This window comes from Nuphar pumila, chromosome 8, assembly GCF_984573655.1.
Source record: "Nuphar pumila chromosome 8, dmNupPumi1.hap1.1, whole genome shotgun sequence".
Lineage (NCBI taxonomy): Eukaryota > Viridiplantae > Streptophyta > Magnoliopsida > Nymphaeales > Nymphaeaceae > Nuphar > Nuphar pumila.
The window spans coordinates 126,504,309-126,529,664 of record NC_143256.1 but is presented as its reverse complement, the minus strand read 5'-3'; the positions used below and the strand labels follow the sequence as shown (position 1 = coordinate 126,529,664).

The window sequence follows — 25,356 nt, the reverse complement described above, 5'->3', positions numbered from 1 at the left end:
TGGTGTATCCGCGAGCAACGGTAATTAAAAAGAAGAACTTAAATTGTTTGCATTTAATAGAGACATGCATACGAAAAAAAATTCTAATAAGAGGTAATAATTTACACATGCATTGCACTAAAGCCATGCATATTCCTTTTATGCATTAGATCATGCATGTTTACCTATTGCCTTAACTGTTAAATGTTGGTGTATGCATAATGTTGTCCCCAAATGTATATTAAATAATTGTATTGCTTAAATTGTGATCCTTGTTACTTATTAAATGTTCCTCATGCTTAGTAATTATTTTCTATTGCATGAATGCTTAATTAAATTATAAATTTGTCATAATTAAATACTCTAAGTTATTGCATGAATCTCTATCTGTATTCTTTATGCTAATTTGTTTCATTAAAGGTACTTATAATCAGGATTTCGGTTTTGACACCCCTATTTCTGTGGTTTTTCGCAGTCGCAGGGGATCAGTGAAGTGACTCGCTTCTGAGAGAGCTACGAGTGTGCTACACGATTGCTAGACACCTTCACAGATGAACATCGTAGCTCAACTTTTCTTTCATTTCCTTTACATTTACTTGTTATTGCACTTTGATTCTTTTTATGCAATTATCTCAATATTACTATTTTTTGTTTAATTAATAAAATTTTGGTTTGCTATGGTATGAATGATAAATGTAAGATCCCTTGTGGTTGGTTATTCAATGGAGAGTGAAACTGTAAAGGCCCCAGGTCTCTAAGAATGTTTTCGCAATGGTTTGCCTATAAAAAAAATCTGCATTTCCAAGGGGTATGAGTTGGGCTCGTTACAGAACTTGATAAGTTGCTAAACTATAGCTGATTGGTGATGGCTGCCCTCTGAACCATCAGTCTCAAACCAGCCCACAAATGCCGAATCACACTCCATGTAAGAGAAACGACACCACGATGCTCTTATAAATCTCTCCAAGGCAGTGCCGTATACACACACATATTGACCATTAAGTACACATTGGGTTATGGTTTTGCAGCCCAAAATAACGTTCAACTTGCATGTGTTCAGCATATAGCTAGTGGAGAGAGAGAGAGAGAAGCTTATCATGGCACATTCGAGTTATAAAACTAATTAGTACCATTTTATCAAAAAACAGAAATTAAGACAATGGTCACATCCACACTGCATAAACAATTTTTTTTAAAGACAGGCTTATTATATGAGATGAGGGTTGTGTTCATGGATGAAATACTAAGATGAAACTTGTAAATTAATAAAAGAAAAACATTACTTACAACTATGAGCTTCCCAGTATTTTCTGGCCGCTTGGCAATCCTAATTGCAGCAGCAGCTGCAGCCCCTGACGATATGCCCACCTGTCTCAGAATATAAACCAGTTAGCATAATTTCTTCTGCACTATGATCTGCAAGATATCAAGGTCAGTCCTCTTATGTAGCTAACAAGATTAGGCAGCTAAAATGGGCAATTTGCTTGTCCTTAGGATCAAGAACTACATTTGCTGCATATCACCTACTCTGAAGGATGGATAACAAGAATTCATTCATGTTTTGCATGTGAACCACGCATTGCACCTTATGGTGAGACCAAGTGATCACACCAATAAGGAGTGAAGCCAACCATGATTTTCCGTTAAGTGATTATTGGAGATCCAAGAGCATAAGCTTCAATACCACATGTTCAATGTCGAAATCTGTGGCACAAGAAATTAACTCACCAGCAAACCTTCTTTAAGAGCAAGCAGCCTGGCGGTTTCAATTGCTTCCTCACTTGATATCTGAGAAATGGAAACAATAAATACACTAAATGAGAAAGCAAATCTGAATAGTACAATACTGCACAATAAGGAAGGTGCATATCAGGACTGCTACTCAAACACAAGAATGTAGAACTGATTCAATGTTCTTTGTAAAAGAACCACAATTACATGTGCAATCATCTGTCGCTTAAAAAGCATTTAGGTATTTATGTAATGATAAAGATATTTGCTTAATATGTTTATATTGGTGGAAAATATTAATTATTTTTCACTCACATCTAAAAGATAATAAAAGTAATCAATATAAGCAATAACCATAAGATTTGAGGTGGGAAAAATCCATGTCAGGCTTATAAATCAAATTAGAGAGGCATACAGAAAGACTTACTTGAATAATCTCATCAATAAGATCGACGTCCAAAACCCCAGGAATAAAACCAGCACCAATTCCTTGGATCTTGTGAGGACCTGAAACATTTTAGCAAACATTAGAAGAGCTTTGATAATTTCAAATGAGAAACGAAACCAGTCAAATGGAATAGTTAGCACATAAAAGACATCGCAGAAACAGGTATTCTTCCAGATCTACAACTGCATTTTTCTCTTCATTTTAAGTAAGGTCCCAAGAAATCATATGGTTTGCCATTAATTGATTATCACATGACAAGCAACATGAGGAACATCTTTTCTCCAATCTTGGCACAATCCCATGTAATCAGTGTGGTACAACATCCTTTTCGGCACTACACATAAATTGGTCTATTGCCGCTTCTGTCATCTAGATCATTAACATCTCTGACTTGCATTTGGCTAAAAACTTGCTCACCCCTGCTTCTGTTTTCAACTAAAAGTTTCCACTCTTTGACTTTCTAATAGCAAATTACTGATAATACCTCGTCATATTCTGTTAAAAGTTCAATCACCAATTCAATCTATAAGACCTACTCAAAATCGATCTTGGCATTTGGCAGTAAATGTTAGACCTCTAAAAGACCGAAAACCATTTATTCACTGAAGGCAGAAACTATGGTTCAGTTATCCCAGAGGGGAATTGCAGATGAAAAGCATAGTTAGGATTACAAAGCTTGGATAGCAACTGCATATGACAACTTAACACATACCCAAGGGGTTCAAACAATTTGGTGTTAGATATTTTATGTGGGCCTACATATGTAATTAATCGGTCATTATAAGTTGTCTAAGGTGAAGGCCCATTTAAAGTGATCTTATATGGTTGGGCCATATGACATCTTATAAAGTATGGTTATAATAATGTTTAGATACCTTATGTGCCCTCATATGTCAATTTTCGATTTTATGATGGGTTGAATTAAAAAAAGAAGACTATAGGGGAGTTACAATTAGGTTATGGTCCCCAAAATCATATATAGTGGCTATTATCTTTTGCCTTCCTATCAAGAAAGAAAACTATTCCTCTTTCATTAGGTTTAGAGAAGGAGAAGAAGAAAATGTCACATGTAGAGGTTTTGAAAGATCTGACCTATCAAGATCTATCGGTGCAACAATGGATTCGAGTACACTTCCTTATTATGTTTTATTTGTTTATTTCTAATCTTTTCAATGATTTAGCATAAACAAATTTAAGGATCGAGAAAGATGATTTCCCTAATACGGATCCCACAACTGGTATCATAGCCTCTTGTTCTTGTTAAATTGCTAAAATATTTGTTTTTGCCATTTTTTTTGTCATCGGAATCCCATCGGATTCGGTTTTCCCCTTTGACTGCCGACATTAGGGTCCGTTTGTTAAAATGTAAAACTGTACATATATGTATATATAATAATATTATATTATTATATATATATATATATAAATACATTTTAATTTCTTTCTTTTCTGTATTTTTTTCCTTTATTTTTATTTTTTGTCTTTATGTCATCTAGTTCAGTTTGAACTAGAATGACTGTTGCTAGTCAAGTCCTGTCCAGACTTGACTAGCAATAGAGCTGTTGGACTGACACAGTCCAACAGCTCTTAATAGAGCTGTTGGACTGACACATTCCAACAGCTCTAAATAGAGCTGTTGGACTGTGCCCAACAGCTCTATTGAGTCCTCTTTCAGCTGTGTATATAAAGGGGTGCAGCCCCTCTTGTATTTTACTCCAATGCTTCTTAAGCAATTGGTTTTTCATATCAATAAAGAATACATTTTTATTTTTATTTTGTTTCCAGTTATACCCTTTTTAAGGGTTATGCTTTAGTGTCATTCTTGACACTTGCTCTTGTTAATCAAAGCTCGTGTTTCGAAGATCCCCATTTCATTTCATGGTATCAGAGCCGCGGAAGTACTAAATCTTGAGGAAAATCTGCCTCGGTTTCCGTGCCCGTTTGCAAAAGTGTTCGCCACTTGAAGAGAAGTGTTTTATCACTTCATTGGAGAAGATTTCACATCTTGTTGTATTGTTTTTTTTTCTTTCTTTCTCATTTTCCTTCTTGTTTCTCTTCTATCCCTATTATTTCTCTCCTTGTAATCGATGGATGACAATGATAAAGTCACCATCATGCCTATGAAACTAAGCGATACGAACTATGTAACATGGGCTTCAATCATGAAGCACCATATATGGGGAAAAGGCTTATGGGGGATTGTGGATGGTTCCGATTCGGAACCTAAGCTATCTCTTACTAAAAAGGAGGGAGATAAAGACGTCCCTCTATCGGAAGAAGAGAAAATCAAGGCTATTGCCTCATACGAGAAGAAATGGAAAGAATGGAGAATATCTCATGCGAAGATAATGTCATGGCTTATCAATAGCGTTGACATTAAAAAATGCTCAAGTCTTGCCAAATTTGATCATGCCGATAAGGCATGGGAATACCTTAAGAATATGTATTCCCTTAAAGATATTGCACACGTGTGCAACCTCCAAGAAAAAGTTCGAATGATGACACAAGGAGACAAAACTATTCGTGAATATTACAATGGGTTGTCCGAACTTTGGGAAGAACTTTCCCTTTTAGAACCAAAGTGGCATTGTGCCGAAGACATCGAGCTTCGTCAGAAACAACTCGATGTTGAACATTTTTACCAGTTTATCACTGGATTAAGGCCGGAATTTGAAACCACTAAATCGGCCCTACTTCACCGGGGAAAAATTCCTTCTATTGTTGAAACTATTGAAGAGTTAACAATGGAAGAAAATCGTCTCCGGAAAGGTTCTTTAAAAATTGAAGATGATTTCGTTTTAGCCGTGTCTAGACCAGGGAATCATGTTCGATCATATAGGCCTCCTCACTTTAACCGACAAAATGGTGACTATGATAAGAAGAAAGTTATTTGTCATCACTGTCATGAACCGGGACACTACAGGCCACAATGTCCCAAACTTAAGGAGCTGAGAGAAAAAAGAGCTGCAATTGCTGGATCGGAGCCTAAAGATCAGGATGCACCAGTTTCCCTGGCCCAACTAATAGAGATCCTTCAGCCTCTCATCAAAGGTGCCTCTTCCTCATCTGAAGCTTCAACCGGCGCAGCAGCCTCATCTTTTTCTGATTTAAGTAAAATTTCTTGGCTTCTTGACTCTGGTGCATCTTTTCATATGACCCCAAATAATCAAAGTCTATCCAAATGTGTTAAAAATAAAACAAGTGTGTCAAAGGTCTTTACTGCTGATGGGACTTCTCTTGAAATAGAAGGAATAGGAGATTTTGAAAAAATTTATAAAACAAAAAAAATTTTTTATTCCAGAAATTAGACATGTTCCCAAATTAAATTTAAATCTTTTATCTGTATCTCAAATTTCTGATTATGGGTGTAATATTTCTTTTTCTTCTCATGGTTGTTGGGTACAGGATCGCCAGTCAGGCAAGCTGATTGGGGAAGGCCATAGAGAAGGAGGACTCTATTACATGGATTTTTTGGAAATGCCGAAGAAAGCTTTTTGTTATAATATTCAAAAAATAGAGTTGAAACTGTGGCATAAGAGACTTGGTCACCCACATATAGCCAAAATCCAACATTTTCCAAATCTAGGGAAATTTTGTAACTCTGAATCATTTGATTGTAAAGATTGTATTCTCGGCAAAATGAAAAGATTACCATTTCAGAACAGAACCTTTTTCTCTTCAAGACCACTTGAATTAATACACTCGGATGTTTGGGGTCCTGCACCAGTAATTTCTAAAGGAGGATTTGTTTACTATGTTATTTTTGTCGATGATTTCTCCCGACATACGTGGATGTACTTTCTCAAACATAAGTCTGAAGTATTTTCATACTTTCAAACTTTTCATAATATGGTTAAAAACAAATTTCAAAATGATATTACTATTTTTCGCACAGATTCAGGGGGAGAGTTTTTATCCACAGATTTTCAAAATTATCTTAAATTGCATGGCATCACACATCAAAGATCTTGTCCTTATACACCTCAACAAAATGGACTGGCAGAACGAAAACATCGCCATATTATAGAAACCACTAGAACTTTATTAATAGCAAATCAAGTCCCTAAAGACTTTTGGGCAGAAGCTGCCTTAACTGCCACCTATCTCATTAATAGGATGCCATCTTCTTCGTTACAAAATATCACTCCCATTGAAAAACTTATGAACATTTCTCCAGACTACTCTAGATTAAGAATATTTGGGTGCAAATGTTTCATATTTACTGACAAAAATGATAAACTTTCCCCTCGTGCGATTCCCTGTGCCTTTTTAGGATATGCTGAAAACCAGAAAGGTTATAGATGTTTTGACTTCAAAAATAATAAACTATATGTGTCTAGAAATGTTTCCTTTCTTGAAAAGGAGAGCTTCTTTGATTTTAGAAAATTAAAAGACGTCACTGAGTACTCCTTTTTGCTAGATCTAACATCAACATCTGATGAATATGACCTTGATTGTAACTTTGATGATGATCCAAGAATTATTGATCTTAATGTTGAAAATGAAGAAGTTCATAGAGATACTAGTATTCAATATTCCAGGCGACAAGAGTCTAATACTCCATGTGCACTTGAGAAATATTCTAACATTCCAACTAGACAATCATCCCGAATCTCGAGGCCTCCAGAAAAGTTTGTATCATACGAGTCTTTCTCACCCACATATAGGGCAGTTATCGCATTAATTCACTCATATGAAAAACCATCCACATATTTTCAAGCAAAAAATGATATCAAATGGATAGAAGCCATGAAAGTTGAATTAGATGCACTTGAAAAGGCTTCTACATGGAATATTCAAGATCTTCCTCCAGGGAAGAAAACTATAGGATGTCGATGGGTTTATAAAATTAAAACCAAGAGTGATGGTACTCTTGAAAGATATAAAGCCCGTTTAGTAGCCAAAGGTTATGCCCAAGAATATGGGATTGATTATGAAGAAACCTTTGCTCCGGTGGCTCGTATGACTACTGTCCGAACCTTAATTGCCTTAGCTTCTATCAAAAAATGGTCTATTTTTCAAATGGATGTCAAAAATGCTTTTTTAAATGGAAAGCTAGTTGAAGAAGTATATATGGAACCCCCTCCTGGTCTAAGTATTCCTAAGGGTAAAGTCCTTCGCTTAGAAAAAGCTCTTTATGGACTTAAACAAGCACCAAAAGCTTGGTATGATAGGTTTAGTCGTGTTATGATTGATATTGGTTTTCAATTCTGTTTAACTGACACTGCTTTGTTTATTAAGAATTCTGATGCAGGGATCATTGTGCTTCTTCTCTATGTGGATGATATGATCATCACCGGAAGCGATAAACAGGGAGTTGAAACAATCAAAACACTTCTTAAATCTCATTTTGAAATGACTGATTTGGGCTTGTTAAGATATTTTTTAGGCATTGAAGTTGCTTATTCTCCTAGAGGATATTTATTATCTCAGACTAAATTTGCTTTTGATATTGTTTTCAGGTCTGGTATTACTGATGATAAGAAAGTTGACACTCCAGAAGTTGTTAATGTTAAAATGAAGATTGATGATGGAGAACTTCTTGCAGACCCTACTCCTTACAGACAGCTTGTCGGGGCACTTTCCTATCTATCCATTACCAGACCAGATATAGCACATGTTGTTCATACAGCAAGTCAATTTCAACATGCTCCTACTTCTGTTCATATGGGAGCAGTCATGCGTATTATCAGATACATCAAGTCCTCTCTTTCACGAGGACTTTTCTTATCTTCCTCCTCTTCTCTTGATTTAATTGCATATACTGATGCTGATTGGGGAGGTGATCCCAATAACAGACACTCAACCACTGGCTTTTGTGTCTTTTTAGGGGAATCATTAATCTCGTGGAGGTGTAAAAAGCAGCAGAAGGTATCTCTCTCATCCACCGAAGCTGAATACAGAGCCATGGCAACCACGACCATGGAAGTAGTTTGGCTCCGACGACTGCTTGCTGACATGGGAGTTGAAGCAACAAAGGCTTCACAAATGTGTTGTGACAACAAAAGTGCGATCTACATTGCCAGTAACAGAACATTCCACGAACGCACCAAACACATCGAAATGGATTGTCACTACGTCAGAGAGGAATATCTACACGGGATAATTGATCTGCCATATGTCACTTCAGAATATCAGTTAGCAGACCTCTTTACAAAGCCTCTCGCTGCTCCCCGATTTCACTTTCTCTTAGACAAACTTTCGCTCATTGTACCGTAAGTTTGAGGGAGAGTGTTAAAATGTAAAACTGTACATATATGTATATATAATAATATTATATTATTATATATATATATAAATACATTTTAATTTCTTTCTTTTCTGTATTTTTTTCCTTTATTTTTATTTTTTGTCTTTATGTCATCTAGTTCAGTTTGAACTAGAATGACTGTTGCTAGTCAAGTCCTGTCCAGACTTGACTAGCAATAGAGCTGTTGGACTGACACAGTCCAACAGCTCTTAATAGAGCTGTTGGACTGACACATTCCAACAGCTCTAAATAGAGCTGTTGGACTGTGCCCAACAGCTCTATTGAGTCCTCTTTCAGCTGTGTATATAAAGGGGTGCAGCCCCTCTTGTATTTTACTCCAATGCTTCTTAAGCAATTGGTTTTTCATATCAATAAAGAATACATTTTTATTTTTATTTTGTTTCCAGTTATACCCTTTTTAAGGGTTATGCTTTAGTGTCATTCTTGACACTTGCTCTTGTTAATCAAAGCTCGTGTTTCGAAGATCCCCATTTCATTTCACCGTTTATATATATATATATATATATATATATATATATAAGTGTTTTAAAACTCACCGAGTCAACTCGGTGACTCGGCTGACTCGACTCGGCTCGGCCCTCCAGCGAGTCAACCCGGCAAGCTTAACTCGGGCTGCGAAAACTCGGCTGCTGACTCGGCTTGACTCGGCCTGACTCGGCCTGACTCGGCTTGACTCGGCTTGACTCGGCCTGACTCGGGCGAGTTCTGGGATGTTTGAAATTTGATTTTTTGGGTATTTCACACACACATATTCACTTTTGTACTGAATAATACATCTTTCCCATGGACTGTCAGGAAAGATCTTTTTGAACAAATAACTGTTATAGTATATAAATCAAACAACAAAGCATTCTAGTCTATAAACCTAATTAACAAAGAATTCTATGCATCTAAAAGCAGAGATTTCTTTCAAGACACATGGAGATTGGAGAGTTAGGACCTAAGGATTCCTTATCTGAATATCACATATTACTTTACATACATGATGATACAACTTCATAAAAAAACTCTGCCTCTATAACTAACATTGCCCATCACCACCCTTTCGTGGACCACTAGAGGTCCAAGGCAACTTTTAGTTTTCCACTTTATGTTCTTGTAAATGATAGTTTATAGTTTTCCCTAGTCTGTAACATTCAGTGCAGCTTCTGGACCATTTTACCAACATCATCTGTCTTTGTTTCTCCCTTTGTCTAATTGGAATCTTTTTTATTTAAGAGCTGGGCATCATGAATCTAAGGCCTGCAGCAATTTCACTTTTCCTAACCTCTAATCTTAGGCATTGAAAATTTTATTCTATCTTCTTTCGAGCTGCTAATAGCATTGAATTCTTTCAAGGTGATGCATGGTGCAGAAAATCTGTCCAACTCCATTATGTGTTCTTTGTTTGTCCAAAATAATGAATCTCTTAACTCGACCTGCCATTCTCTGTATATTGCATGATCCAAGTGACTGCAATCCATAATCACACAGGATACCAGTGCCATTGGGATCATGTAGTTCCCAAGGGCTATGAAGGTGTTGGCGTGATGAATCACTCTTGTACTGAATAATACATTTTTCCCATGGACTGACAATTTATATATTGTTTTTCTTTTAAAATCAAAAGTTAACAAAACCCGGTCCGAGTCACCGAGTCGACCCGCCTAGTCACGAGTCAATAAAGAACGAGTCGAGTTCCGAGTCACGGGTTTTAAAACCTTGATATATATATATATATAATTTTTTTATTTTCACTGTAGCCGACAGTATAGGTTGGGGTTTGCTGAGATCGGTGTATGCCCCTTCGGTGACCATAGGCCACCGAATGACATTGGGCAGCTTGTCGGACGTTGTCTGGTCTTTTGCGCAGGCACCATCGGGTACCTGCACAGGTAACGAGGAGGGATCTCTCATCAGCTTCAATGAGGGTCGGATTCCCCCCCTTTCTCGTTCGGCGTCAGGGCGCTGGCGAACAACCCTCCTCGCACCGTTTGGCTGCGCCCAGATGGAGGTAGGGCCAATCCGGCCCTCCCCCTGTGCTTCCGGGAGTTGCCAGACAGAGGAGGGGCAGCCGGTCCATCGCCCAATCCTAGCCGTCGGTTGCATTGTAGGAGTTCTCTTTTATTTTTTGCATTTTCTTATTTTATTTTATTTGTTTCTGATATTTTGCAGATTAATTAATTTTCTTTTTGTTCAGTTTATTAGTTAGAATTTATTTTTTTTTAGAAAGATAATGAGAGCATGTGTCGAGTTATCACAATATGTATAGTAGTTAGTTTCTAGTTTATTTTTTTTTATATTGTTTTGTGCATATCTGAATATTTCAGATGTATTCTTCAATTTCGTCAATTGGGTTAGGTCTATGGATGCATCTAGTTTATTTTTGCAAATTTTTGTCAGAATCTGAATCCATTTAGCAGACTGTCGCGCTGTTTTCCCAAATTCTATCCAGAAATTTCCTGTTTATCGATTTTATGTTTTTCTGTTTGTCATCATCATTTTATGAAACTTTTTATGGAGTTTTTTAATTTCGTAAATTGCGTTGGATTCCTGAGTGTGTCAGAAACATTTTTTGCAAAATTTTATTAAGATTCAACGTCGTTTACTTGCATGTCTTGCTGTTTTACGATAATATGTCCAGAACAGGCGATTCTCTAAATCGCGTAGGGCAAAATTATCATTTTTTGCAGTTTTTAAGTATTGTTTTGTGAACTTTTTAGTGAGTGTCATGTCCTGGAACAAAGGACACTCTGTTTTAGTTCAGAAACCAACAAAATCACATTGAGATATGTGTCTAGATTCTTTTTGTTTCTTTTATTTTATATTTAATGCTCTTATTTCTTTGTTTTTCACTAACATAGTTGTGTATAGTTCATCGTTTTGGTTGTGTGGTTGTATTTGTGCAGGTGGTTGCCGTGAGCAAGAAGCAAGATTAGGTGGTTGGTATTGAGGTGGACGCACCAAGATTCCCGACATCCGCATATAAGGATCGTGGTTCTCGAGCAAAGGCGTTTTCCCTTGCTTTTTTTTTGTCTTTTTTTTTAGTTAAGTAGGGCCTTAGGCCACTTTTAATTGGGTTGTATTAATTGTTCTTTTTGCTCGAACATCTTGTAATAGGTTTTCGCGCTTGTGTGCTAAACTTTATTGTTTTATTTTTATTTTTAAGGCAATATAGATGTGAAATTGTTTGAAATACTTAGATTTCGTTCCCGTTCCCTGAGTCCGACCCGGACCTCACTTTAGTGTGAGCTGGTTTTTATTATTTGGTGTTCGGTTTGCACAAACGTTTTATTGAAAATATCTTTTATAAAACTTACACTAGTTATTATTAAAGATTGGTTGTTATTTAGATTTGAAAGAAACATACATTGTACTGTCATTTAGACGAAATTTGGTTTCTATTTTCGCATTAGACAAATTTAGTTATTCTTGTTTATTTGAAAATAGTCAGTTTAAGTTGTTTTTTAATTCAAATCTTATTGAGACTGGTTCTTTATCCATGGTCGATAACTTATATTTACTTAATATTGTTGTCTCATATCATGAAACCTTACATTAAAGTTCACGTGGTACAAAACGAAAATTAGCTAATGAGAATTCTGCTTTATTATGGCACAAGTGCTTAGGTCACATTTCTAAACAAAGAATTGAAAGGCTTATGACAAGTGAAATTCTTGATTCCCTTGATTTCACCGACTTTCAGGTTTGTGTTGAGTGCATAAAATGAAAACGAACAAATATAAGGAAAATAGGTGCCAACAAAAGAACAGATGTCTTAGAACTTATTTATACGAATATGGGTCATTCCCTACGGCTTCTTGGAATGGTCAACAATATTTTATTACATTCAGAGACGACTATTCACGTTCTTGATTAATGAAAGTCTAAGTCACTGAACGTGTTCAAATCATTGAAGTCTGAAGTTGAAACCCAACTTGGCAAAATGATTAAAGCCGTCAGATCTGATTGTGGAGGTGAATACTATGGTAGATATGATGGATCAGGTGAACAATGTCCGGAACCATTTGCTAAATTCCTAGAAGAATGTGGTATTGTCCCTCAATACATCATATCAGGCACTTGTAGCATGAATGATGTTGCTGAGAGACGAAACATGACCTTAAAGGATATGGTAAGGAGTATAATTTGTCATTCTACTTTACCAAAACCCCTCTGAGAAGGCACTAAAGACTGCAACTTATGTATTGAACAGAGTACCAACTAAAACAGTAATCAAAACCTCATATGAAATGTAAATACACAAAAAGCCTAATATGAAATATTTTTATATTTGGGGATGTCAAGCTGAGGCTAGGCCATATAGGCCACATGAAAGGAAACTTGACTCAAGAACGGTTAGCTGCTATTTTGTTGGATGTTCTAAAAGATCTAGGAGTTATAAATTTTATGACCCTTTTGTATAAATCCTTTTTTGAGACGGAAAATGTTTGTTTTTTTAAGGATGCTGAGTTTGGGGGAGGTGATAAAGTAAAATATATTGATTTTAAAGAAGAATCTATTTTTATCATATTTCAATTTCTGGCATTATTCAAACAAATCCATAACAAAACAATATTCAAGATCTCCCTATCCAAAATCAAGCTTTTACTCCTGGAGTACAAACTTAACAACCTTAAAAAATACCTCAAGTAACTCAAGAACAAATGTCATTAAAAAAATCCATTAGAGAGGACAATTCCAGATAATTATATTGTTTTTTTCAAGAACATAAGGGTGATACTAACTTAAAGGAAGATGATCCAATTAACTTTCAGCAAGCTATATATAGTTCTAATTCTCAAAAGTGGATAGATGTCATGCATGAAGAGTTTAAATCCATGAAAGACAATGATTTATGGAATCTTGTCCCATTACCTGAAAGTGTGAAACTCATTGGTTGCAAATGGATATTTAAAACCAAGAGGGATTCAAAGGGTGATGTGAAAATATACAAGACACGTCTTGTTGCAAAAGAATTTACTCAAAGGGTAGGCATTGACTATACAGAGACTTTTTCTCCAGTTTCTACGGAAAACTCTTTCAGAATAATGATGACATTTGTAGCTCATTTTGATTTGGAACTACATCAAATAGATATAAAAAATGCATTTTTTAATGGTGACATTGATAAGACAATATATATGGTGCAACCAGACTATTTTGTCTCAGGCAATGCAAAGAAAATTATTTGCAAATTAAAGAAATCCATCTATAGACTTAAGCAGGCTTCTCGTCAATGGTATCATAAATTTCATCAAGTTGTCATCTCATTTGGTTTTGAGATGAATATGGTTGATGAATGCATATACCATAAATTTAGTGAGGGTAAATACATTTTTTTGGTTTTATATGTCGATGACATAGTACTTGCCAGTAATGATATATGTTTGTTGCATGAAATCAAGAGATTTCTGACAAACAAATTTGAAATGAAAGATCTTGGTGACACCTCTTTTATATTAAGAATTCAAATACAACGAGATCGTTATCGAGGCATTCTTAGATTATCACAAAAGAGTTATATCGAAAGGATTTTTGACAGATTTGACACGAAGGATTGTAAATCAGGTGACGCCCCTATTGCTAAAGGAGATAAGTTTAGTCTCATTCAGTTCCCCAAATACCAGTTTGAAGTTAAGGATATAAAAAAGATTTCCTATTCATCTGCGGTAGGGAGTCTTATGTATGTTTAAGTGTGTACACGCTTGGATATAACATACATTGTTGGGATGTTAGGCCGATATCTCAGTAACCTAGGAATGGATCATTGCAAAGCAGCCAAACGGGTTATGTGGTACTTACAAAAAACAAAAGATTATATGCTCATATACAGGAAATCAAGTTAGAGATTATTGAGTATTTTAATTCTAACATTGTCGTAGATCCACGTCGGGATATGTTTATCTATTGGTCGAAGGAGCTATTTCTTGGAGGAGTGCTAAGCAGACACTCATTGCATTTTCCACTATGGCGACAGAGTTTGTAGCCTGTTATGAAGCATCCAATCATGGAATATGGTTACGCAATTTTGTCACTAGACTGCGGATTTTAGATAATGTTGAAAGACTGTTAAAGTTGTTTTGTGACAATAATTCGACAGTGTTATATTCCAACAACAGGAGCTTGTCAAAGTCAAAACATATAGACATTAAGATCCTTGTTGTTAAAGAAAAAGTGTAGAATGGTCAGTGTTAAGAAGTAGTCGTCACATATGGGTAGTTTAGTAACTACTCATATGTGACAGGGGCATTATTGTAAATAAGGAGTGTCTAATCTCTCTATTTAAGTGAGAGATTAGACCTAACTATCATATGAAATATACGATTCTTTTCTTCCTCTCTCTCTTTTCTCTATTTTTTCTTTTCTTCAGGTCGTCTCCCTAGCGAACTTCAACATGGTATCAAAGCCATCCACCCTGGGTGCCTAACGTCGCTGGCGACCCTGCTCAGCCACCGCCGTGAGACGTCGTTGCCTGAAGACTTCTCTATAATATCGCTGGGATCGCCTCTGTGCACAGGTGACGCAAACGACTGCAGGTTCACGCCGTGAGACGTCGTTGCCTGAAGACATCTATAGTATCGCTGGGGTCTCCTCCGTGCGCAGGTGATGCGAACGATTGCAGTATCGCTGGGGTTGCCGATGCTTCTGCCGTGACTGGACCGCCGTGTGGAAGACAGGTCTGGGCTTCACAGCAGCCTCATGACCACAACCGAGGTCTGCAATAAAAGAGGTCGATTGATGGTGATGCAACCAGTATTCATTACTGGCTGAAGTTGTAGTCGATGAAGCAGGTATGTGCACGCAGCAGCAGGGAAACCCTGACCGTGTCAATGGTGCATAGCAGCAGGTATGGCTGTTGATGGTTGCGTTGATGTCGAAATTGCCCCGAAGATGCAGTTGTGGTATGCAGGTCGTCAAAATTTTTTTTATATACATCTGGTTACAGCTTTTAAGATTTTATCAGTATGATTAAAAATCTGATAGTGTAAGACTGGTCGTTGGTGCGCACGTCAGACCTGAGTTTTTCAGCAGTTGGTAGTTGTGTGTGGTTGTAGTTTCATGGCTGATATGCAGCGGTCAGACATGAAGACTGAAAGTGTGTCCGATTATAAGGCCTTTGCTAATCCTTTTTCATACGGATCATCTGTAAAGTTGGATGAGACTAACTATGCTAGATGGTCGCGTACGTTCATGATGTCTGTTTCAGGGCATCGTTGAAAACATATTTTGTTGGAAAATGAGCCTACCAAAAAAACTGGAAAGTATGCTACATGGGAAGAGGACAATGATATTGTTATGTCTTGGATTATGAATAGTGTGCAACCTCACATAGCCGACGGGCTTATTTATTACACCTCTGCAAAACAAATGTGGGATAATTTGCAAGATACTTATTCTCAAGAAACCAATGTTAGTCGTATTCTTCAAGTAGAACAGGAGATCTATAAATTGCAGCAAGGAGAACAAACTTTGGCCCAGTATTATGCCCCTGTGAAGGCAACTTTTGAGAGACTAAATGCTCATAGACCATTATGTTGTGACAAACAAAAACTACACCAGGAGCATACCATGGTCGCACAGTTTCTAACTAGCTTGTCAACTGAATTCTCAGTTGCCAAAGTCCAGATGTTGACAGGCTCAGACGTTCCTACTCTTGCTGAGGCATATAATCGACTGAGCAGGCTTGCCATGTCCCTTCCCTCATCTTAATCAGACTCACAAACCTCTGCTTTGTCTGTTTCCTATGGTCGAGGCCGAGGTTTTCTTCTTAATTCTCGAGGTCGTGGACGTGGTCGAGGCCCTGGAGGACGAGGCAAGCTCCAGTGTACCTACTGCGCAAGATTTGGGCATTTAGAAGATAGATGTTTTGACAAGAATGGACGACCTCCTGCATCTTCAGCTAAAGTTGTTCCTACAGCACAAGTGGCCAAACCCGAGTCCTCCACCGTTCCTCCTAGTGATTCGGTTACACTCACTCGTGCTAAGTATGATGATTTGTTGGCGCATATTCCATCTAGTTCTACCGTGGCTGATACTGTTAAAATATGTATATATATATATATACATATACTTATATATATACATTTGTATATATATATAAGTATATATATACATATATGTATATATATACTGTTTCTCTTTTAGTGAAATACCCGATAGGGGTATTCTTGTAAAACTGCAAATGTATTTTTTGTTTTTTACTTTTTTCTTTTTTTCTTTTTCCTTTTTTACTTTTTTCTTTTTTTCTTTTTCCTTTTTTACTTTTTCCTTTTTATTTTTGTCTTTTTGTAAGACCACAAGGGGCCCCACTCTTGTAGTCGTTGGGGCCACAACGGTCAGATTTCTGACCGTTGGGGCTCCCAACGACTACAAGGGAGCCCCCTTGTGGTCCCTTCTTTGAGCCTCCCTCCTCTATAAATAGAGGAGGTGTTCTCCTCTTGTCGTATGGGTTTTTCACCCTTCTCTTCCTTTCTTCAATAATATCCAACTTATGACTTTAAGTCATTTTCTATATTTGAGAGTTTTGTGTGTGCACATTTGGTGTTTGTGTTCGTGGCTCTAGTGGTCACTCTTAAAGAGTGACATTTGCTCTATTGGTGCTTCCGCCTCTTTTCATTACATGGTATCAGAGCTCGGTTGGTGATTGAGCTTTTCTTTGGAACGTGTGCCTCTCAATTTTTGAAGAAAGGAAGGACTTTTTGGTGCCGGTGGAACGTGACTCTAAAGTGGAGCTTTCTTTTAAGCTAAATGGGTCCAATTATCTCATGTGGGCCTCCGCTATGGAAAATCATCTTAGAGGTAAGAAACTTTGGGGTTTTGTTATGGGAACTACTCCCGAACCCTCTCTTGTTCTCACCAAAATCGAAAATGAAGTTGAAAAAGCTTTAGATGGCGATGAGCGCATCAAAGCTATTAATGATCATCAATCCAAAATTGAGGATTGAGAAAGTAACCATGCCAAAATTTTGGCATGGTTTATGAATAATGTAGACCTTAAAAATTGTGCTAATATTGCCAAATTTAGAAGAGCCAATGAGGCTTGGTTTTTCCTTAAGGGTATGTATACCCAAAAGGATCTTGCTCGACAATTTTTTTGTCAAGAAAAAATCCGTTCCACCAAACAAATGGATATGAGTGTCCGGGACTATTTTAGCTCTCTAACTCCTCTTTGGGATGAACTTGCTCTTCTTGAGCCTAAGTGGGTGGCTCCGGAAGATATTGAATTAAGAAGGGAACAAATTGAAAAGGAACATTTTTTCCAATTTCTTCATGGTCTTCGCCCGAAATTTGAACAAGTAAGGGCATCTCTTCTCCATAGAAGCAAAGCCCTACCTATTGAAGATGCCCTTACCGAGATATGTCAAGAAGAAACTCGACTTGGCTTGAGCTTTAAGAGTGATGAAGTTTTGGCCGTTACTAGGCCCGGATCAAATGTTAAAGCATATAGACCTCCCCATTTTAACAAAAATAGTAATGGGCCTAGAAAGGGAATAATATGCCATTATTGTAATGAACCGGGACACATTAGACCGGTTTGTCCAAAACTCAAAGGAAAGGTAGCCGCGGTTGGGGAAAATTCTCCAAAGAAGGAAGAAAGTACCAAAGAAGGAGATATCAAAGAAACTCTAAATCACATCTCCGAAGTTCTCCAACATCTTCTCAAGACTTCTCCTTCAACATCCGGAGCCGCCATCGCCTACTCTTCATCACCTCCAGGTATGTGGATACTAGACTCCGGTGCTTCTTTTCATATGACATCTCATAAAAACTCTCTTTCAAATGTTTTTTCCGAACCCATATCCTCTTGTGTTTCAACGGCCGATGGTACATCATTAAAAATTGAAAGTATTGGAACACTTGATTTTAAAGACTTTTTTGTTCCTAAAGTAAGAATCGTTCCTAAAATTAATTTAAACCTTTTTTCCGTTTCTCAAATCACCGATCATGGATGCCAAGTCTCTTTCTCACCTAAAGATTGCACCGTGCAGGATCTCCAGTCAGGGAAGCTGATTGGGCAAGGCCATAGAAGGGGTGACCTCTACTTTATGGATTTTTTGACTCTTCCATCTAAGTCATCTTGCAATCTTGTTAAAGACAAAAGTATTGGAATATGGCATGAGAGACTTGGCCATCCAAATTTTGTAAAAATGTCTCTTTTTCCTTTTTTGAACAATACTTGTAAAGACAATTACATGACTTGTAAAGATTGCATTTTTGGGAAATCTAAAGCTACTCCATTTCCTCAAAGAAGTTACTTTACCACTCGGCCATTTGAACTTATTCATTCCGATGTGTGGGGTCCTTCCCCTATTTTGTCTAAAGGAGGTTTTTCGTATTACGTGGTTTTTATAGATGACTTCACTCGATTTACGTGGATTTACTTCCTAAATCACAAATCCGAAGTTTTCTCCTTTAAAGAATTTCATGCAATGGTCAAAAATCAATTTTTGGGAAATCTATCTATTCTTAGGTCTGATTCGGGAGACGAATATATGTCAAATGATTTTCAAAGCTATTTAAAAGAAAATGGAATTTGTCACCAACGTTCTTGCCCCAACACTCCGCAACAAAATGGTCTTGCGGAAAGAAAGCATAGACACATAATAGAAACTACAAGAACGTTATTAATTTCAAGAAATATTCCAAAATCCTTTTGGGCCGAAGCAGTTTTAACCTTTACATATCTTATCAATAGAACTCCTTCATCCTCTTTGAAAAATCTTTCTCCATTTGAAAAACTTTACAATATGTCTCCCGATTATAAAAGACTAAGAATTTTTGGATGTAAATGTTTTGTTCTAACTCACAAAAATGATAAACTTTCTCCTAGGGCTATTGAATGTATCTTTTTGGGATATGGCGAAAAACAAAAAGGTTATCGATGTTTTGACATACTTAAGAACAAACTTTATATCTCTAAAGATGTCACATTCCTTAAAGAGGAAAATGGTTTTTCGCACCAACCAAATGAAAATATTGATTATTCCTTTCTATTTGACTTGTTGCCTCAAGAAAACATCATAGATGATCACATTGATCCTAGTGAATCCCTTAGCGAAGATCATTTTGAACATCCAAGTGATGATCAAAACTAAGAAGAAAATGTTTCAAGACAAATTCAAGTCTACTCTAGAAGGAATGAAAGAAATCCTCCTTGTGCCCTTGAAAAATTTTCCCAAAGTGAGTCAATCGAAGAGATCTCTCAAAGAAGATCAAATCGAATTTCCAAAATACCAAATAGATTTGTTTCGTATGATTCCTTTTCTCCTAACTTTCAAGCATGCCTACTTGCTCTTCACTTCTTTCATGAACCATCTCATTACAATGATGCTAAGCAATATGCTCATTGGAATGAAGCTATGGAACTTGAACTTAATGCTTTTAAAAAGGCACAAACTTGGGAAATCATTGATCCTCCTAATGGCAAGAAACCCATTGGATGTAGATGGGTTTTTGAAGTAAAAACTAAGAGTGATGGTTCATTGGAAAGATATAAGGCTAGGTTGGTTGCCAAGGGATATGCCCAAGAGTATGGGGTAGATTATGATGAAACTTTTGCCCCAATTGCTCGAATGACTAGTGTTCGAGCTCTTATTGTTATAGCCTCAGTTAAAAAATGGTCAATCTTTCAACTTGATGTCAAAAATGTCTTTTTGAATGGTAATTTAAATGAAGAAGTTTATATGGAACCGCCTCCAGGTATGAACTTAAATGGAAAAATTTTGAAATTAAAAAAGGCCTTATATGGACTTAAGCAAGCTCCTAAAGCTTGGTATGATAGGTTTAGTAACGTATTAATCAATTTAGGATTTTCTTCTTGCTATACTGACACTGCTCTTTTTGTTAAAAGGACAGGTGACTCCATTATTATGCTTCTACTGTATGTTGATGATATGATCATTACTGGGAATGACAAAAAGGGAGTAAATGATGTAAAATATATGTTAAAAGAAACTTTTGATATGTCTGACCTTGGTTATTTGAGATATTTTTTAGGGATTGAAGTGGCTTATTCCCCGCGAGGATACATCCTATCTCAAATGAAATTAGCTGCAGAAATTTGTACCAAATCAGGAATATCTGATGAAAAGAAAGTTGAGACTCCTGAAGTTATTAATGCAAAACTGAGACTTGGAGATGGTGTTCTTCTTGAGGATCCAACCCCCTACCGTCAATTAATCGGATCTCTCACCTATCTATCCATCACACGTCCAGACATAGCTCATGCGGTTCATGCAGCAAGCCAGTTTCAGCATGCACCTACTTCGGTTCATATGGCAGCCGTAACGAGGATTGTGCGATATATCAAAAATACTATATCCAAGGGACTCTTCTTATCCTCTTCCTCATCTCTTGACTTAACTGCTTTTACTGATGCTGACTGGGGAGGAAATCCCAATGATCGTATCTCAATAACGGGTCTTTGTATTTTTCTAGGTGAATCCCTCATTTCGTGGAGATGCAAGAAGCAACAGAAGGTTTCACTGTCATCCACTGAAGCTGAATATCGGGCTATGGCAATGACAACTATGGAAATCGTATGGCTCAGAAGTCTCCTTGCTGACATAGGCGTCCCCATTTCCACTCCCACCAAGCTCTGTTGTGATAACAAAAGTGCGATATACATTGCCAGCAATCACACCTTTCATGAGCGAACCAAGCATATCGAAATGGATTGCCATTATGTTCGAGACGAATACCTCAGAGGGATTATCTCATTACCATATGTTACTTCAGAGTATCAACTAGCTGACTTCTTCACCAAGGCGCTCCCAACTCCACGATTTATGTTTCTTCTTAGCAAACTTTCGGTCTTCTCCCCGTAAAGTTTGAGGGGGCATGTTAAAATATGTATATATATATACATATACTTATATATATATATACATCCGTATATATATAAGTATATATATACATATATGTATATATATATATTGTTTCTCTTTTAGTGAAATACCCGATAGGGGTATTCTTGTAAAACTGCAAATGTATTTTTTGTTTTTTACTTTTTTCTTTTTTTCTTTTTCTTTTTTTACTTTTTCTTTTTTTATTTTTGTCTTTTTGTAAGACCACAAGGGGCCCCACTCTTGTAGTCGTTGGGGCCCCAACGGTCAGATTTCTGATCGTTGGGGCTCCCAACGACTACAAGGGAGCCCCCTTGTGGTCCCTTCTTTGAGCCTCCCTCCTCTATAAATAGAGGAGGTGTTCTCCTCTTGTCGTATGGGTTTTTCACCCTTCTCTTCCTTTCTTCAGTAATATCCAACTTATGACTTTAAGTCATTTTCTATATTTGAGAGTTTTGTGTGTGCACATTTGGTGTTTGTGTTCGTGGCTCTAGTGGTCACTCTTAAAGAGTGACTTTTGCTCTATTGGTGCTTTCGCCTCTTTTCATTACAGATACATCATGCTCTGCAGGTGATGAATTATCTTGTCAAAGTAGTAGGTGGATTATTGATTCAGGGGCATCTAGCCATCTGTGTGGAAATGAATGTGATTTTTCAAAGTTGAATAATGTTGCTAATCATAAAAAGGTTCAGCTATCAAATGTTCTTCATGCCCCTTCATTCCCTCAAAATTTGTTATCTGTTGGTCGTGTTGCAAAGAAATTGAATTGTCGAGTAATATTTGATCCTGCTTGTTGCACTTTTCAGGACTTACTGACGGGGAAGACGATTGGTGGAGGCTATGAGGAAGGTGGAGTCTATTATCTACACCAACCAGTTGGCTCTGTTCATTCCGCAGTTGAGTCCTCTTCTAGTCCACTGCTTTGTCATCATCGTCTTGGTCATCTTCCATTGCTTAAATTGCGTAGAGTTATTCCTCACATCTCGTCGTCCACTACTCTGCTGTGTGAAGAATGTCAGCTTCGAAAGCATCATAGAATTCTTAGTCGTGCTAAGTGTCGTTATTATTTAGTCATTGTAGATGATTTTTCTAGATTATCTTGGGTATTCTTGTTAAAAGTTAGGGCTGAAGCCCCCATTATTCTTAAATCTTTGATTATTGAAATAAAAACTCAGTTTAATTGTTGCGTCAAAGTTGTTCGCACTGACAATGCTCTTGAATTCAAATCCTTTGACTTATTACAATTTTACAAAAATCTTGGGATCCAACCTCAGACTTTTTGTCCTCATACCTCGCAACAGAATGGAGTAGCGGAGTGCAAGCATAGACACATTCTAAATATTGCTCGTTGCCTTATGATTCAGTCTAATATGCCTGCATCTTACTGGGGAGATGCGGTTCTAACTGCGGGATACCTAATAAACCGTATGCCTTCAATCTCGGTGGGGGATCGTATTCCCATTCAAATTCTCAGACCTGAAGCTCCTCTTTTCCCTATCTCTCCAAAGGTGTTTGGTTGTATGTGCTTTGTTCAGAAACTTGGTCCTAATTGAGATAAATTGTCACCCCAATCTATAAAATGTGTTTTTGTTGGGTATCCTAAGCACCAAAAAGGATATCGTTGTTATGATCACATATCCCAAAGAGAGTATGCCAGTGCGGATGTTTCATTTTTTGAGTCTATCCCATATTTTTCAAGTACTTCTCCGAGAATACATGTTAGTCATGGTGATTCATTTCCTCTTCATGTTCCTCCTTTTCCATTAGAGTCTGTTCGTCTTGAGCCTCTTGTTCTCAGTTCGACTCCGTCTCGTTACAGAAATCCTCTTGTGGTGTACACACATCGAGCTCCACCCAACTCTATGCCTGTGCCATCAGTAGCTTCGCCTGAGGTGAGTGTTCCTGACCCTACTGACGATTCTCTTGTTGATGGTGATTTACCTATTGCTCTTCGGAAAGGAAAAAGGCAATGTACACTTCATCCTATTTCTCAGTTTGTTTCTGAGGCCAGACTTGGGGAAAATATGAAGAATTTTATATTAGCATTATCTGCTACCTCAGTTCCTCTCAATCACCATCACGCCCTTCTAGACCCCAAATGGGCGAAGGTCATGGAGGATGAAATGGATGCACTGCTTTCTCGAAGAACATGGGACTTTGGGACTTAGTTGATCCGCCGCCTGAGGTTGATATTGTTGGTTGTAAATGGGTCTATACTATTAAGTATAACTCTGATGGATCGATTGAAAGGTTTAAAGCTGGCCTGGTTGCGAAAGGCTACACTCAAACTTATGGGGTGGACTTCTTTGAAACATTCTCTCCCGTCACACGCCTTGGGACTATTCGTCTTGTTTTGTCCATCGCAGTACACCATGGTTGGTCTTTATGTCAGCTTGATGTGAAAAATGCCTTTCTCTATGGAGACCTGGAGGAGACAGTTTACATGCAACAACCTCTGAGGTTTGAAGTTCCAGGGGAGTGTTCGAAGGTGTGCAAGTTGAACAAGGCAATCTATGGTCTCAAACAGAGTCCCCGTGCGTGGTTCTCCAAGTTGGCTGAGGTCATGTCAGCATTTGGGTTTGTCCGCTCTGCCTCAGATCACTCTCTTTTTATTAAAAAGACCGGCACAGGGATTGTGGTCATGATAATATATGTTGATGACATTATAGTCGCAGGAAGCAGCGAAAAAGATATCTCTGACACAAAGCTCCATCTTCAGAAACACTTTATGACTAAGAATCTGGGACCACTCAGATATTTCTTAGGAATAGAGGTTGCAAGGAGTAAAGATGGACTAGTTCTGTCACAGCGGAAATATGTCTTGGACCAGCTGAAGAAGACAGGGATGTTAGGTGCCAAACCTGCAAAGATTCCTATGGATCCCAAGTCTCATCTGTTTGATGAACAATCTGAATACGTGGATTGTAGCCGTTATCGCTCCTTGGTTGGCAAGCTATTATAAGTGACTGTGACCAGACCTGACATATCTTTCGCAATGAGCAAGATAAGTCAATTTATGGACAAACCTACAAAGACTCATTGGGATGCTGCTATGATGATTCTCAAATATCTAAAGTTCTCCCCTGGTAAAGGACTATGGTTTAAACAAAACCTGTCTTTAGATGTTACTGCCTATTCAGATGTAGATTATGTAGGGTCGATTGTTGACAGAAAGTCCACAACTGGATTTTGCGTGTTTGTTGAAGGGAATTTGGTTACTTGGAGAAGCAAGAAACAAACTGTTGTTGTCAGGTCAAGCGCTGAGTCAGAATATCGGGCTATGGCTCAAACTGTTGCTGAGATGATGTGGGTTAAATCTGTGTTGACTGATCTTCTAGTGAAAGTCTCATTACCTATGGAGATGATATGTGATAATAGAGTTGCTACCTATATTGCTAATAACCCAGTATTTCATAAACGGACAAAGCATATTGAGGTGGATTGTCACTATGTACGTGACCTGGTTCAGACTGGGTACATTTGCACCAAGCACATATCTTCAGAAAACCAATTTGCTGATGTCTTTATAAAACCTTTAGCGAGTTCAAATTTTTCGAAATGTTGTGACAAACTGAGCATTATTGATATATATGCTCCAGCTTGAGGGGGAGTGTTAAGAAGTAGTCGTCACATATGGGTAGTTTAGTAACTACTCATATGTGACAGGGGCATTATTGTAAATAAGGAGTGTCTAATCTCTCTATTTAAGTGAGAGATTAGACCTAACTATCATATGAAATATATGATTCTTTTCTTCCTCTCTCTCTTTTCTCTGTTTTTTATTTTCTTCAGGTCGTCTCCCTAGCCGACTTCAACAGTCAGATATCTATTGAACATATTGAAACAAACTCCACGATTGCGGATTCTCTTACCAAAGGTTTACCACCCAAGGTCTTTCACGAGCATACTGCTCAAATGAGTGTTATATCATTTAATGATATGTTGGTTTAGTAGGAGTTTGTATTCGAATGTTCTGAGATAAAATAAAGTTTTGTTTTATTACTTCAATATAAGGCTCAGGTTTCAGTTTCATTATGTACTCATTTGTTGTGATCTCACAAAAAATAAGGTAGGACCAGTTGAAAATAGGCATGTTTGT

General features: G+C 37.4%; 1 protein-coding gene across 5 annotated transcripts in view; it reads right to left on the bottom strand.

Annotated features, from left to right (window-relative positions):
- Positions 1-25,356, bottom strand: part of LOC149830673 (cysteine synthase-like) — a 52,096-nt gene that overhangs the window by 22,698 nt on the left and 4,042 nt on the right. For 4 of the 5 annotated variants that reach the window (XR_016433915.1, XM_090016682.1, XM_090016684.1 and 1 more), the window contains exons 8-10: positions 2,138-2,217; positions 1,708-1,767; positions 1,267-1,347 (exon numbers count right to left, since the gene is read on the bottom strand). Coding sequence is in view for 4 of the 5 variants with exons in the window: in XM_090016682.1 (XP_089872808.1) it covers positions 1,267-1,347; positions 1,708-1,767; positions 2,138-2,217 (221 nt within the window). In the remaining variant the exon portion in view is untranslated. The remainder of the gene's footprint in view (positions 1-1,266; positions 1,348-1,707; positions 1,768-2,137; positions 2,218-25,356) is intronic. The other variant, XM_090016685.1, reaches the window with a different exon arrangement.